At 40.5% G+C, this 12,471-nt stretch overlaps 1 protein-coding gene across 2 annotated transcripts; it reads right to left on the reverse strand.

The window, feature by feature from the left end:
* Positions 1-2,040: 2,040 nt before the first annotated feature.
* elmod3 (ELMO/CED-12 domain containing 3) lies at positions 2,041-11,428 on the reverse strand. 2 transcript variants are annotated; one of them, XM_086313753.1, is made up of 13 exons: positions 11,334-11,428; positions 9,495-10,211; positions 8,654-8,725; positions 8,466-8,540; positions 8,314-8,380; positions 7,920-7,988; positions 7,728-7,816; positions 7,396-7,519; positions 7,149-7,271; positions 6,901-7,031; positions 6,692-6,768; positions 6,457-6,584; positions 2,041-5,939 (listed from the first exon to the last, which is right to left on the reverse strand). In XM_086313753.1, exons 2-13 carry the CDS (start codon positions 9,594-9,596, stop codon positions 5,689-5,691), a joined length of 1,308 nt encoding a protein of 435 aa, XP_086169879.1. In that variant the 5' UTR covers positions 9,597-10,211; positions 11,334-11,428; the 3' UTR covers positions 2,041-5,688. The 2 variants fall into 2 exon arrangements, with proteins under 2 accessions (XP_086169879.1, XP_086169880.1); XM_086313754.1 differs by having other exon boundaries at positions 11,088-11,399.
* Between the last annotated feature and the right edge of the window lie 1,043 nt (positions 11,429-12,471).

Raw genomic sequence — 12,471 nt, forward strand, 5'->3', positions numbered from 1 at the left:
GCATTATGTTTAATGTGTGTGCACACAGACCTGAACTGAGCATCAGAAACTATTGGGCAGGAAACAATGACATCAGAGAGAGAGAGAGAGAGAGAGGAACAGAGTTGGGGGAGGGAAGGCGAGAGTGAAAGTGAGAGAGAAAGACTGTAATCCAGCAGGCTCACTAGGTACAAATGGAAACAGATTCATAAAAGTCAACCCTGCTCTGTTCTCGTCATTCTGACTTGGATGCCAGAGGCCTTGACACACCGGTAGGATGCTGGATATGTGGCTGAGTTCTCTGTTTCACATTATTAATCCTTTAAAGGGTTTCTGAGTGGAATCATGTCAGTTAGGTTGCTCTCAGCTGAAATCACTCCTTCAATAAAACATTGCTAATGTAAGCATGGAAGGGAAAATAGGTTAGGGAAGGGTGATTTTGATTCAGGTCATAAGAAAAGGGGGGAAAAAAGGCTTAGAATTTTTCTTTTCGTCCTGTGTGTGTCTGCTGTGATTCAGCAGATCCACCACATCCCAGTCATCTGGGACTGTGGGACTGGAGGCACAAGTCTGATTAGGCGCAGATGTAGAGCATCCAGTATCAAGATTCCATTGAGGCATCTTTGTTAACTCAGTACAAAAGTCTCTTTCGTTTGATTTACATTTTCAACACACCAGCATGTAAACAAGCCAGTAATTTGCTTATCTTATGAAAGATGAGGGGCCTGCCAATACTGCCGATTCCACCCCACTGAAGCAGCGCTGGGACTTATGAGGCTCACTAAAAACTAAACACTGGAAAGGCAAAATGAATCAAGATCAGGTTTAATTTTAATAGGAGTTCACCGATGTTGTTTTGAAAACTAAAAACACTGACAAGGAATTGGAAAAACAGATCAAACTTCAGCTTATGCAACTGAACAGATTAGTCTTGGCAGACTCGCTCTGTGCGTGAGATTATTTTTGCAGCACCACAATAAATGAAACACCATGTGAGTCATGTAGCTCTATGGCAGCATGTTAAAAGTGTGCACTCTAGTGGCTGAACTGCAGAAAATGTACTGACGCACTGCAGAGTACAGATAAGAACAGAGTTAAAAACCTCTGCAAAAGAGGAAAAAGTTGCAGGAAAAAAAAAAACACTTCATTAGTTGCTAAAAAATAAATACATTTATTACCTTTTTAATCCATCTGTAAAGTTTCTTTTTAAAAAAAAACAAAAAACCCACCACATACATAAAATGCTCTATCGGACTTAAATATGGCGACTGTGGAAGTCGTTTGAGTACAGTGAAATCACTGTTTAGTAAATACGAACAGCTGATGGACATGGTCAGCAAAAGAAAACCTGGGTAGACCATGACATTTAAACAATGCTCAGTCGGTAGTAAAAAGCCCAACACGTGGGAAGAAAATATCCCCTACACCCTTACACCTCCACCACCACCAGTACTGTAAATGTTAGATATAAAGCAGGATGGCTCCATGCTTTTTCCAACATGTTATCAGTTGTCCGCTTTTGGTGAGCCTGTGTAATTTGTAGCTTCAATTTCCTGTTCTTGGTTGACAGAAGCAGCCCCCGGTATGGTCTTCTGCTGATGAAGCCCCTCTGCTTCAATGTGCTGCACATTAAGAGTTGCTCTTCTGCATACTTTGGTTGTATCGAGTGGTTATTTCAGTCACTGTTGCCTTCCTCTCAGCTTGAAACACTCTGGCCATTCTTCTCTAACCTCTAGTATCAACAAAGCATTTTCCCTAAGAACACTGCCACTTACTGGATGTTTTCTCTTGTTCAGACCACTCTCTGTAAACTCCAGATAGTTGTGTTGGGAAAATCCCAGCAGTTTCACAAATATTCAGACCAGCCTGTCTGCCACCAACAAACACACCACACTCAAAGACACTTAAACCAGCTTTCTTCCTCATTCTAATGCTCACTTTGAACTTTAGCAGGTTATCTTTACTGAAAGTTAAGCTTTCCACATACTTGATGGCCACCTTTTTATTTAATTTATAAGATTTAAGAGGAAGTTATGATGACTCAATGATTTCCCAGAGAAACAGTTTTTAAACAGCATTTATTTAGCTTTCTCCATACAATACATTTAATGTACAACAGCACATACTGTATTCTCAAATAACTCTCAGTATAAAATAGGGCTTCTACAATCAAGGTACAGTCATAAAATGCTCTGAGGGACATGACGACAGCAACAGTAAAACACCTTCATATAAAGCGCAGGATATTGAGAGAAGTGATTGTATTTGCCAAGCTGCTGCTGTAGGAAGCAGAACTTCAGACCCCACCTCTCAGAGCATCTGACATCCTGCAAGAACCCGTTTTATGTTTCTCTTGGTTCTGGTTTGTCAACTGAAGCGGCTCCAAATGATGATCAAATCATAAGAACATGATCTATTACTGCTGAAAATACAACTTTTGTTAACATGGGAGGATAAAATCAGGCCTTGTTTGGCTATTATATACACATAGGTGATAATACACCAAAGTCAAAGTGCACTCAGCATTATGACTGATGATCAAGCGTATCTTAACAATCATTTATTGAACTGTTTGTGACTGGAGCTGTAAAAACAGGATTGTTTCTGAGTGTTTCCTGACACAAAACACTGAATTACAGCAAAAGTATACCATACTATCACTGAAGCCACAAGAAAGCGATCTTATTTCAACATTATAAGTAAACATCAGCCAATTATAGAATGTCTTTAAAAGGAATTTTATCTGCAGATGTGCATCGGAGTGCGCGTGGGCCTATATAGCGTCGATAAATGTGTCTTTAAATAGAATACACGTAACACTGACCAGCTTTTGTGTTAGTTTGCTATTACGTAGTGCTTCTGGTGGAGGATATACATTACATATCATATCCAATTAGTATGAGAGAAGGCCTAGATACAAGGAAACGTAAAAATAGAGAGAAAGGAGAGATTTGTCTCAAGTCTTGAGGTAAGCAGTGTGTTTCGATATAATGCCCTACAGACAATCATACAGTTACAATCATTAATTCTCTATATACAAACTTCCTGATTTACATACACTGTACTGCTCCTCAGTTTGTAATTGAATAAAACTAAATATGAGACTATGGTGCAAACTTTTTCAAGCGAGGAGGGGAGTCTGACTTCACAAAGCCCGTTTTCATGATGTGGGTGATAATGAACGTTACAATATGGCTATTGAAGATGGCCTGCTTCCTCTTGCATACGTCACACATACTATCAAATATCTACAACAGTGCAAATTTTCCTGATCGATCAAAACACTTGCAAACAATTGGCAAAACTACATCAGCTCACTTTTGAAGTTGTACAGTGGACGAGAAGAATGCAAGTTGGCGATGGACAATTGTCTGAATAGATGCCGACATCGAAAACTCACATGCCTGTGCATTTAACAGTATATATTAATTAATTTGGCATGTTTTAGGGGTAACATTAACTCTGCGTACTGTGTCACACAAATGAATAAAGTCTACCGTGGCACGATGGCTCGAATGAAAGACAAAAGTAAGAGGACAAACCTGCACTCTGCCCCGCATAGCTCTGCTTGGATGTAGGCACCGGGTTTACTATCACCTTCTTAGAAGACAAGTTTTAGCTCAGAAACATATCGAGCCTAGCCCACATCTCTACAAAACACACGCTGTGCCACCTAAATGTGCATCTACTCGAGGAGGCTTCGCAAAAAAAAGGGAAAAAAAAGAAAGAAATGTATGTGCTATAGTAATAACAGTTTGCGCACTCATTAACACTACAGACTGTAACTGAGACGCGACATCAACAAGCTTTTACGAAGAGGAGGAGGCTATAGGATGCTACAGTACTAGTGCTACCTGAACATGCTACAGATTGAGACTACAAAGATGGAGGACTGATTCACATTAGCACAAAGCAGGAACCAGCTTTGCTGAGGAGCTCTACCCATTTCAGCCCACAGAGCTGCTTGCAACCAGCTGTGCCTGGAACCAACATTTGATTATTTAAAAACGCAAACCAAAGGTTGTGTGTGTCTGTGTGTCGTTTGTTTTAGGAGAAATATTGTCTTCACAAATGTTATGAACCATTTTTAAAATGACAGAAGTACCATCTATGCAGCTTGATGGATCAAGTACTTAGTAAAGCTGGCTTATTGTGTGCAGAGGAAAGCACCCCATCTGTAGTCAGTTCCTGTCATATGAAACACACATAGAAACATACTCACACACATTCGCTTGCACAAGTGCACAAACCCTGAAGTTAGGAACGATTTCTATCATCACACGGCACTAGCGTTTTGATAATCTTAGAGTAAGAGCTGGGATTGCATACTGTAGCATACATCTCCTGGGAGAGGCGCCCTTCATCAATATCAGCTCATTTGTTTTTAACCACACATGCATCCACACACAGACACACACTCATACACACTGGAATAAATTTTCAAACTGGTCAAAAAAAAAAAAAAAAAAATAAATTTACAATCGCATGCTTTTTAACGGAATGTAAGAAAGCTCAAACCAGAGCTTCGGCTACAGCTGGGACCAAGCTGAAGCCAAAGTGTCTCCTTTGCTTTAACCAGGAAAAGCAGCGACTTAAGAATTTTGTTCTGGTGGAATTTCATAGTGTTCAAACCGTTCTCACCATCACCAAGCCATTAGTCTGGTAACAGAATTCTGAAGTGTTTTGACACACAACTGTAACGTTATGATTAAAGGGACAGCTGTCCCTTAATAAAGGACTAATATATAGTTTATCTATATAAATAGATAAACACACACATACACTTTATATGTTTTTATATATTATTTAAAATATATTCCCCCATATTAAGTGGGAGCTCTGGACCTAGTCTATTAGACCTCTGGCAACAGACACCTACTTAAAACTGACTACAACCTCACATTTCGACTGATGTCCAAATGACATATGCCATTCACACCAACAGCAAATGCAAGGTGATCAGACCTTTAAAGTAAGCTGCATTCAAAGCCTACAGTGTAGCTGTGAAACCAGTATCTATTAACATTTTCCATCTTCCTCTTCCCACTCAAACTAATGGAAAACCTGCTATTGTATTCTCTAAAGCAGGGATTCAGACTAGTTCATTTTATCTTGTATTACCATAATTTCAACAGAGCCTTTAACAACATACCAGTCATCGCTGCTCTTCAGTTACATTGCATGTGACGGAGCAGTATTTTGGTGCAAAGAAGAATGCCAAGCCTTTGGGGAAAAAAAAAAAAAGACACTCTCTGCCATGCTTCTCTATAACATTTAGATAACCTGGATAAGAGATCCTTGGAGCAAAATTGTGTATATTTTGTACTTTTAGACAGGTAGACTTCAACCACAATAATTTGGCAGCTATTGATTTGGCTACAAAATCCACAGAAAAGTGCAAATATTCACTTTATTTTGTTTTTGTGACATCTTGAGTTTCTGACCTCTTTATATCTGTTCTATGCACCCATGCTTAATAAATAAGTTAATAACAAAACTCAAACATAACTCTGAAAGATCCCCTAGCATAATCTGATCAAAGTGCAGCACCCCAGCAACAACGGAAGGAGTGGAAGTGTTTGATAAGGTTCAGATAGCAGGTTCTAGATCATGGTCTTGTGGGGCTCTTCTTCTAGCTCCGAGTAAGCCACTCGCACATAAAGTAATAGATAGACTCACACACACAGAAACACTCGCATAGAGTCTAGCTTAGATCAGTCTGGCCTCTCCCTCCATGTCTGGCGGTAGATCACACACTCCTGTGAAGTGCATCTCCTTTCCCTTGCGTGCCTGTGCAGTGCCAGCTTTGGCCCCTCGCTCCCCCAGGCTGGGAGAAGGCTGTTGAGCCACAGGGTCTGGTGACGTCCCACGGGGGATTCCACCTGCCCGCCTCTCTTTCAGGAAGACCTCTAGCCGGCGCAGCATCTGCTTGGGGTTCTTTTTGGCAAACAGCTCCACCTCTGAAGGTTACGAAATACAGAAAATGTGAGATTTGCGGAGGAATGGTAATATGTGTTTTTTCCAGTGTGGAATTCAATGGATAGACCCCTAACTTAGACTAAAGGAAGACTCTTGACATTTGGGAAATCCCATATTTGCTTAGATGCTGAGTGTTGCTTTCAAACAATGATACCAATCACATATTTGTCTCTAAATATGAAGCCAAAAGCTGCAGCTTAGGTAAGAGGAAAACTATCAACGGTGTGTGAAACAGTTCACTAACCAATAACCAATTATTGAAAAAGTTCAATAATCTCATCTGTGTTAAGGATATGAAAACAGAAATGTAAAAATCACAGGTTGCCATCTGACAAAAGGCTTTGTAACAGGCTGACCTTGGACCTGTATTTTTTTTTTTTTTTTTACTTTGCCCTTTAAAGCAGATTAATTTTCTGAGGTTTCCAGTCTTTGTGCCAATTGGCTTCTGACTGCAGCATCACAAGTAAGAGGTAGCATTAGCGTGATTAAAAGCACAACCTTTCAGAACAAAGCCAGAGTCAGCGATGGTCTTCTGCTGGGTCTTCCACAGTTGATAAAGGTGCAGATACGTGGCAACGTAGAATTCGTTCAGCACGCCGACCACTTGCTGACGACGATTACACTCCCTGGTATGAACAAAACACAAAGGACAGAGGGTGTCGTGACACCCATCAAACACACTTCTGAAAATGGGATAATTAAAAAAACAAAACAAAACAAATATGAGTCTCACTTGGACAAGGCCTCCTCTCTTAGTACTTGCAGAGCGATGCGGGTCATGTTGATTGACATCACACTAAATGGAAAGTTCTAAAACAGACAAAAACACAATGAATTATTGTTAAAGCAGTAAGGGACAATCATTAAATCAAATGAACACATTTTCCCACTTTGGTTTGAACAAGCTGCCTTGTGAGAGTAAATTTTACTGCCAGGTAACACCTGTGTCGGGTGTTGTGATAATTTGTAGATGTCTCTAGCCAAGGGTAGAGTCTCTGGGTCCATCACAAAATATAGAGTATGCATCAGTCCCAGGAATCCAGTGCCACGTAGGTCAGTGGCAGGGTCTGTACCTGCAGTAAAGAAAGTAAATAAAGGCAAAGCAGCATGATGTTAGCACAGGAGTGATGTCATATTATTAATTATGAATTGAGAACTACCTTTTTACAACAAAATAGAGAGTGTCTTACCCTGAAAGCCAATGTTTTCCCAGTGTACGCCATACCGTGGACAGTCCAACTTGCTGCCAATCAGCTTCTTATAAATGGTCTGGAGGACACGCATGTGGACCGTTTGGCTGTTGTCAACAGGGCCTGTGTAAAGAAAAGTAAAACACACATGTGCAAAAGACCCAATTTTTGTTTTTGGAAACACTTAAGGAGTTTTAACTACTTGTGTGATGTTTAGACCAAACAGACCCTTCTAACACACACTCACACTGTGCAATGGCAAAGACGAGATCTCTCTCCTCCAGGAGCTCCCTGTGAAGTCGCGGAGGTCCAAAGAGGAAGTGTGTGATCGCAGCCAGACCAGTCCTGCGAATGGTTGGCTGGATGTTCTTCTGCAGGTGGACATTGAGGAAAAATTTGAAAAAGTGTACTCATTAAAACAATGTATTTATTTGTTTTCAAATGCATCATCATTCTCATACTTTATATTTTTCTATTTACTACACTTAAGACTAGTGATTTTTATGAATAAGATCTAATTCAGATTTCCTCTGTTTGTCATTCTACTTTCTTTGCAGTTTTGTTTTTAGCATTCCTTACCAGCAAATCCCCAAGGTCTGTGGTCTGAAAGTACTGCAGGGCTTCATTGAAGGGGATAAGTGGGGTTGGGTTAAAGTCCTCAGTGAGAGCTGGGAGATCAATATTACAGTTATATTATTATACCATCAACTAACAGACCAAAAATCAGCAAAGTCATTATCATTCTCCTACAAACGGCAAGATTTATCTGACCTGGCTGGGTGTGCTCTAGAGCCTCCCACTCCTGCCTGGCCTTTTCCAACTCCACATTTTCCTTATCATCTGTAAACAAAACAAAGTTGAAGAAAGAAAACGTGCCAATTCAACAAACAGCTTCATTTGGTTCACAGCTTTAACTTAGCACTCCAACAGGGTGAGCTATTTTGCTATGGTGACGTCCACCCAGTCAATCCCCTGTCATGAATCCTTCTTGTCTAACAGACCTGCACCCTCCAGGGTGCCTCCTGTGCTTCCTAAACCCAGGCAACCATAACTCCTGGGTCAGGTGTTACCTGCAATAATTGCTCTGTATCTAGGACACACACACACACACACACACACACACGAGAAGAGGATGTGAGACAAAAATCAAGGTTGTTCATGTTACCTTCAGGCTTGGGCTGGTCTCCAGCTGCCAGGGTTTGCAGAAGACCATTCTGTTTTAATGCTGAAATCTGGAAAATAAAATATTTGGAGACATTAAATTCAAGGAAGTGGCGTGCTGTTTGAAGTCAGACAGTAACAATAGGCTTTAATTACCGGCAGAGATCTGAGTGGTGCGCTGCCATTGGTGTGGTCTTTGACATTATGACCAATAACCAGTCCATTCATGATCTATAAAGCAAAAAAAAAAAAGAAGACAATATGTAGATTTTTTTAAAAGGACACAACACAAGCAAAATCTAATGAGAATGAATCAATGAGAAGTGATTTTTAAGTGTACTCACAGGCTTATGATTGGAGTGTCCATTGGTTATCTCCTCTAATGGTTTACATTCATGAGACAAACCATTTAGACCCTAACAGCAGAGCAGCAGCAGCACAGAACAGGTGCATCAGAAAAACACAATGTAAAAACAGTGCAGCATTCACCCCCTCCATGACAGAGCAACACATTATTACTGGAGGCCATATGCAATTCCTGAAAACTAATACACATATGATTAAAAAAAAAATTTAAACAGTGAAATATTTAGTATAATAGGCCAAATTAAATAACAGGTATCCTTTTGAAAGTGGCCTGCTTGGAAACATGCCACTTTTACTGGGATGCTTCTTGTGTGAGGCACACTTATGCTTAAAAACTATGAAAATAATTTAAGGGTGCACATCCACTGGGGAAAATGGCAATAACCTGACTTATGTTGCACCGAAATTGCAAACACACTTACTGATCCAACTGTTTACAAATGAAACTGTACACAAGGACAGCAAAGAGGCCAGGGAGTTAGAGGTAATGTTTTGGCTAGGAAACCAAGCTGGGGATAAAGGAAATGCGCTGTCAGCTGCCACTGATAACAGAAAGGACCTTGACCTTAGACCTTAGGTTAAACACATAAGACATAAGGACTTAAAGCACATCATGTGACATTAAACAAAAGTGCAGGGCAGGAAGGGAAAAATGATTCCTCTGAGAACAATAAAAATCTCCGTAGCAACAATGGTCAGACGGCAGTACTTCTGTTTTGTTGACCAACACGGCAGGTGCTGCTTTCGGTTTTAATGGTTTTAAGTTCCTGTAAATCTAAACACTGGAATGAGATTAAAACAAAGGTCAAATAAGGTTACCTCAATGCGGGAGGCGACATCAATGTCTTCTTCCATTGCATGTGAGCGCGTTGTCTGCTGAACTTGTTTCTGATCCTGGCCTCTAAAGACTTCTGAAGTCATAAACTGAGATTGGCTGATGAGTTGATGCAAGGGCCACCATGGCTTCAGCTGCACACACTTGTAGCTACTGCAAGTATCTATGCGTTTATCATTTTCCCCTCATATATGTAGACAACACGACATCCACAGTCACCTGGTCGATTTTAGAAAGGTGTCGCCGGCAGGAAAAAAAAGTGTTGTTTGAACATCATATTCACGCAAGAGCAATAGTTGTGTGGTTTTCGATGCCAGTCTAACCACGAGTATGGATGCTGACAGGAATCTACAGATATCAGTCCACGAGAGCTGACTGGAGGAAATGGCTACCCATCAATACACAAGTTGCCTGGAAACCTGCCTCTTTTCTCTCCACCACTGACCAGCCCTGCTCTCTTTAGCCCCTCCAGAGGTGCCCGAAACCTGAATAATGACATTCCTGTTCAGGGCTGGGCTCTCCCTGTCCGAGACACTTCATCACTTTGGCACTTAAGATAAATCCAAAGTATCCCAGGCAGTATTCACAAGCACCGAAGCAGCCCTACGTCTCTGGCCTCACGTGAAATGGCATCGAACATCCGAACTCCAGCTGTGCAACGAGATGTGGGGTCATGAAGAGTTGTTGTATGGCAGGAGACACTGTGTGAAAGGCAGTGGTTTAAAAACGCAAAGTTAATAAATGGCTACACAAAAGTAACAGAAAAACCAACCAACAGGCGACAAAGACACAGAATTATGGGTTCTTCCCAGCACGTTTGGCTCATCATATCAAAAACAATAAAACAAGCAAAGGTTCATCACGTATCCTTTAAGTCACAATACATCACAACACCTGGAACAAAAATAGTTCACTTATGCGTTTACCTGTTAGGATGGGCCAAATTATTTTGCTGTGAAAAAAAAAATCTAATACCTGAACTGAAGACCCTGTTTCTTCCAATGTTGTCTCTGTGTGGGAGGGTCAGAGTATATTGCGTGGTGTAAAATAAATACCTCCTCCCAAGCACTGGTTTTCATACTTATATCTCAAGAACATTTTCAATGCATGACTTTAACTACTCTTTTCTTTTTTCCTTCTTTCTTTTTGTTTACTTTTTTACAGCGTAATATTGCTACTTTTACTAAAGCAAAAGCTCTGCACACTTTCCCATCCGTTTAAAAAAAAAAAAAAAAAAAAAAAAAAAAAATCACAGCAATTTTAAAATAAAAGGATAGCACTACAGAAATCAAACACACAGCCGCGACAAAAAAAAAAAACAACAACAAAAAACTAGCGAATAAGTTCAGCTTAGTGAGGTGACAGCTGCCTACAGTAACGCTCCGCCGCTCTGACAGCTACCATTATCTGTAGCAACCGAAAAGCTAGCATTATGTCAGCTAGCAACCCCGCAGGCACAAAGACGCAGCTACAGCTTCACCTCAAACGGAGAATGCCACGGCGCATATACTGCATGCAAGTCCGCCGAAATTTACGGCAAACACCACAACATTTTAATTCGTATATAAAACAATCACCTGCATTTAAGGACTCCAGTCCTAGTTAGGTTTTGACACACGAAAAGCCAGCTGCCAGGCTAACTAACGGGCTAGCAGTAGCTCTGCTGAACTGTAACAGGGATGGAGGGGGGGTCTGTCCCCAAATCCAACAGCAACACGAGAATAAATCTGCTTTTGTCTCCAAGTTCCGGCAAATGCAGCAGAAACATTGCGTCCCGCGGCCTGTCTGAAAATATTACGTGATATGAAGCATTTTAAAAGTACCTCAGTTTATGATTGTTTCTCCCTCCAATCTCAGCTTCCCTTCCCCCTGTTGTGTCGAAAAGTGATTGTCTGCCAGAAAGTGATTGCCGTCCGCGGGAGCGCGCGCAGCTGCTTAAAGCTGCAGCGCCCGGATTACTTGCGTTGCCAGCTACTTCCGTGCAACTGATATAACGTGGGGGAAAAAACCCCAAACACATTTATGCCTTTGTTATTAGGCAAAGGTATGCATTTATGGAGCTTTAACGTTTCTTGTAACCGAATTATGACGCTTATCAGAAGGTTGCTTTCAGTGTGTAGCGCAGTCACGAATGACTACACGCATCACGATGGAATAATTAATGCCTACAGGTTTAGTATGTCTACTCTCGTTGTTCATATTTGTTATAAGACTGTCGAATAGTAGTTAAAACAATAAAGACCTATTGTGCCAGTATCACCATGACTCTTTCTTGTTTGTTCAGAATAACGACTGAGAACATGGCATTTTAGCGCTACCAAAAAGTGATTGTGGCCTATAACTTGTCACTGAAACAATATTTCGGCTTCAAACTTGTTGGATATATTCCAGAAGGGTTACATGTGATATATTATATCCCAAAAACTCTCCAAGAACTGCTGAATAACTTGTACAGGAACAATAAAACTGATAATATGCAATTTCCAACCTGCCAAAAAGCGATTGTGGTCTATAACTTGTCACTGAAACAATATTTCTGCTTCAAACTTGGCGTATGTCATTCAGAAGGCTCATATGTCAAATATTACATCTCAAACAGTCTCTTAGAACTGCTGGATAACCTGTAAAGGAACATTAACATTGATAATATGCCATTTTCAGCCTGCCAAAAAGCGATTGTGGCCTATATTTTGTCACTGAAACAATGTTTCTGCTTCAAACTTGGTGGATGTCATCCAAAAGGGTTATTAATTGAAACGAAAACCAAAAACAAATAACAATTACATCCAAGTAAAGAAGAAACCACCAGTTAAAATAAACTAACAAATAGACCAGAAACAGGGGGTATAGCGGAAGCTCAACACCAGTAAACCATGGAACAACATATATATTAATTCTTTGCATACAGTAACTATGCTAACATGTTAGGAACCACAAAATAATTGAATAATCCTACAAACA

This window comes from Aulonocara sp. 'chitande type north' Nkhata Bay, linkage group LG12 (genome assembly GCF_057382095.1).
Source record: "Aulonocara sp. 'chitande type north' Nkhata Bay isolate Kocher_YH1m ecotype deep benthic linkage group LG12, A_spYH_male_GT1.1, whole genome shotgun sequence".
Lineage (NCBI taxonomy): Eukaryota > Metazoa > Chordata > Actinopteri > Cichliformes > Cichlidae > Aulonocara > Aulonocara sp. 'chitande type north' Nkhata Bay.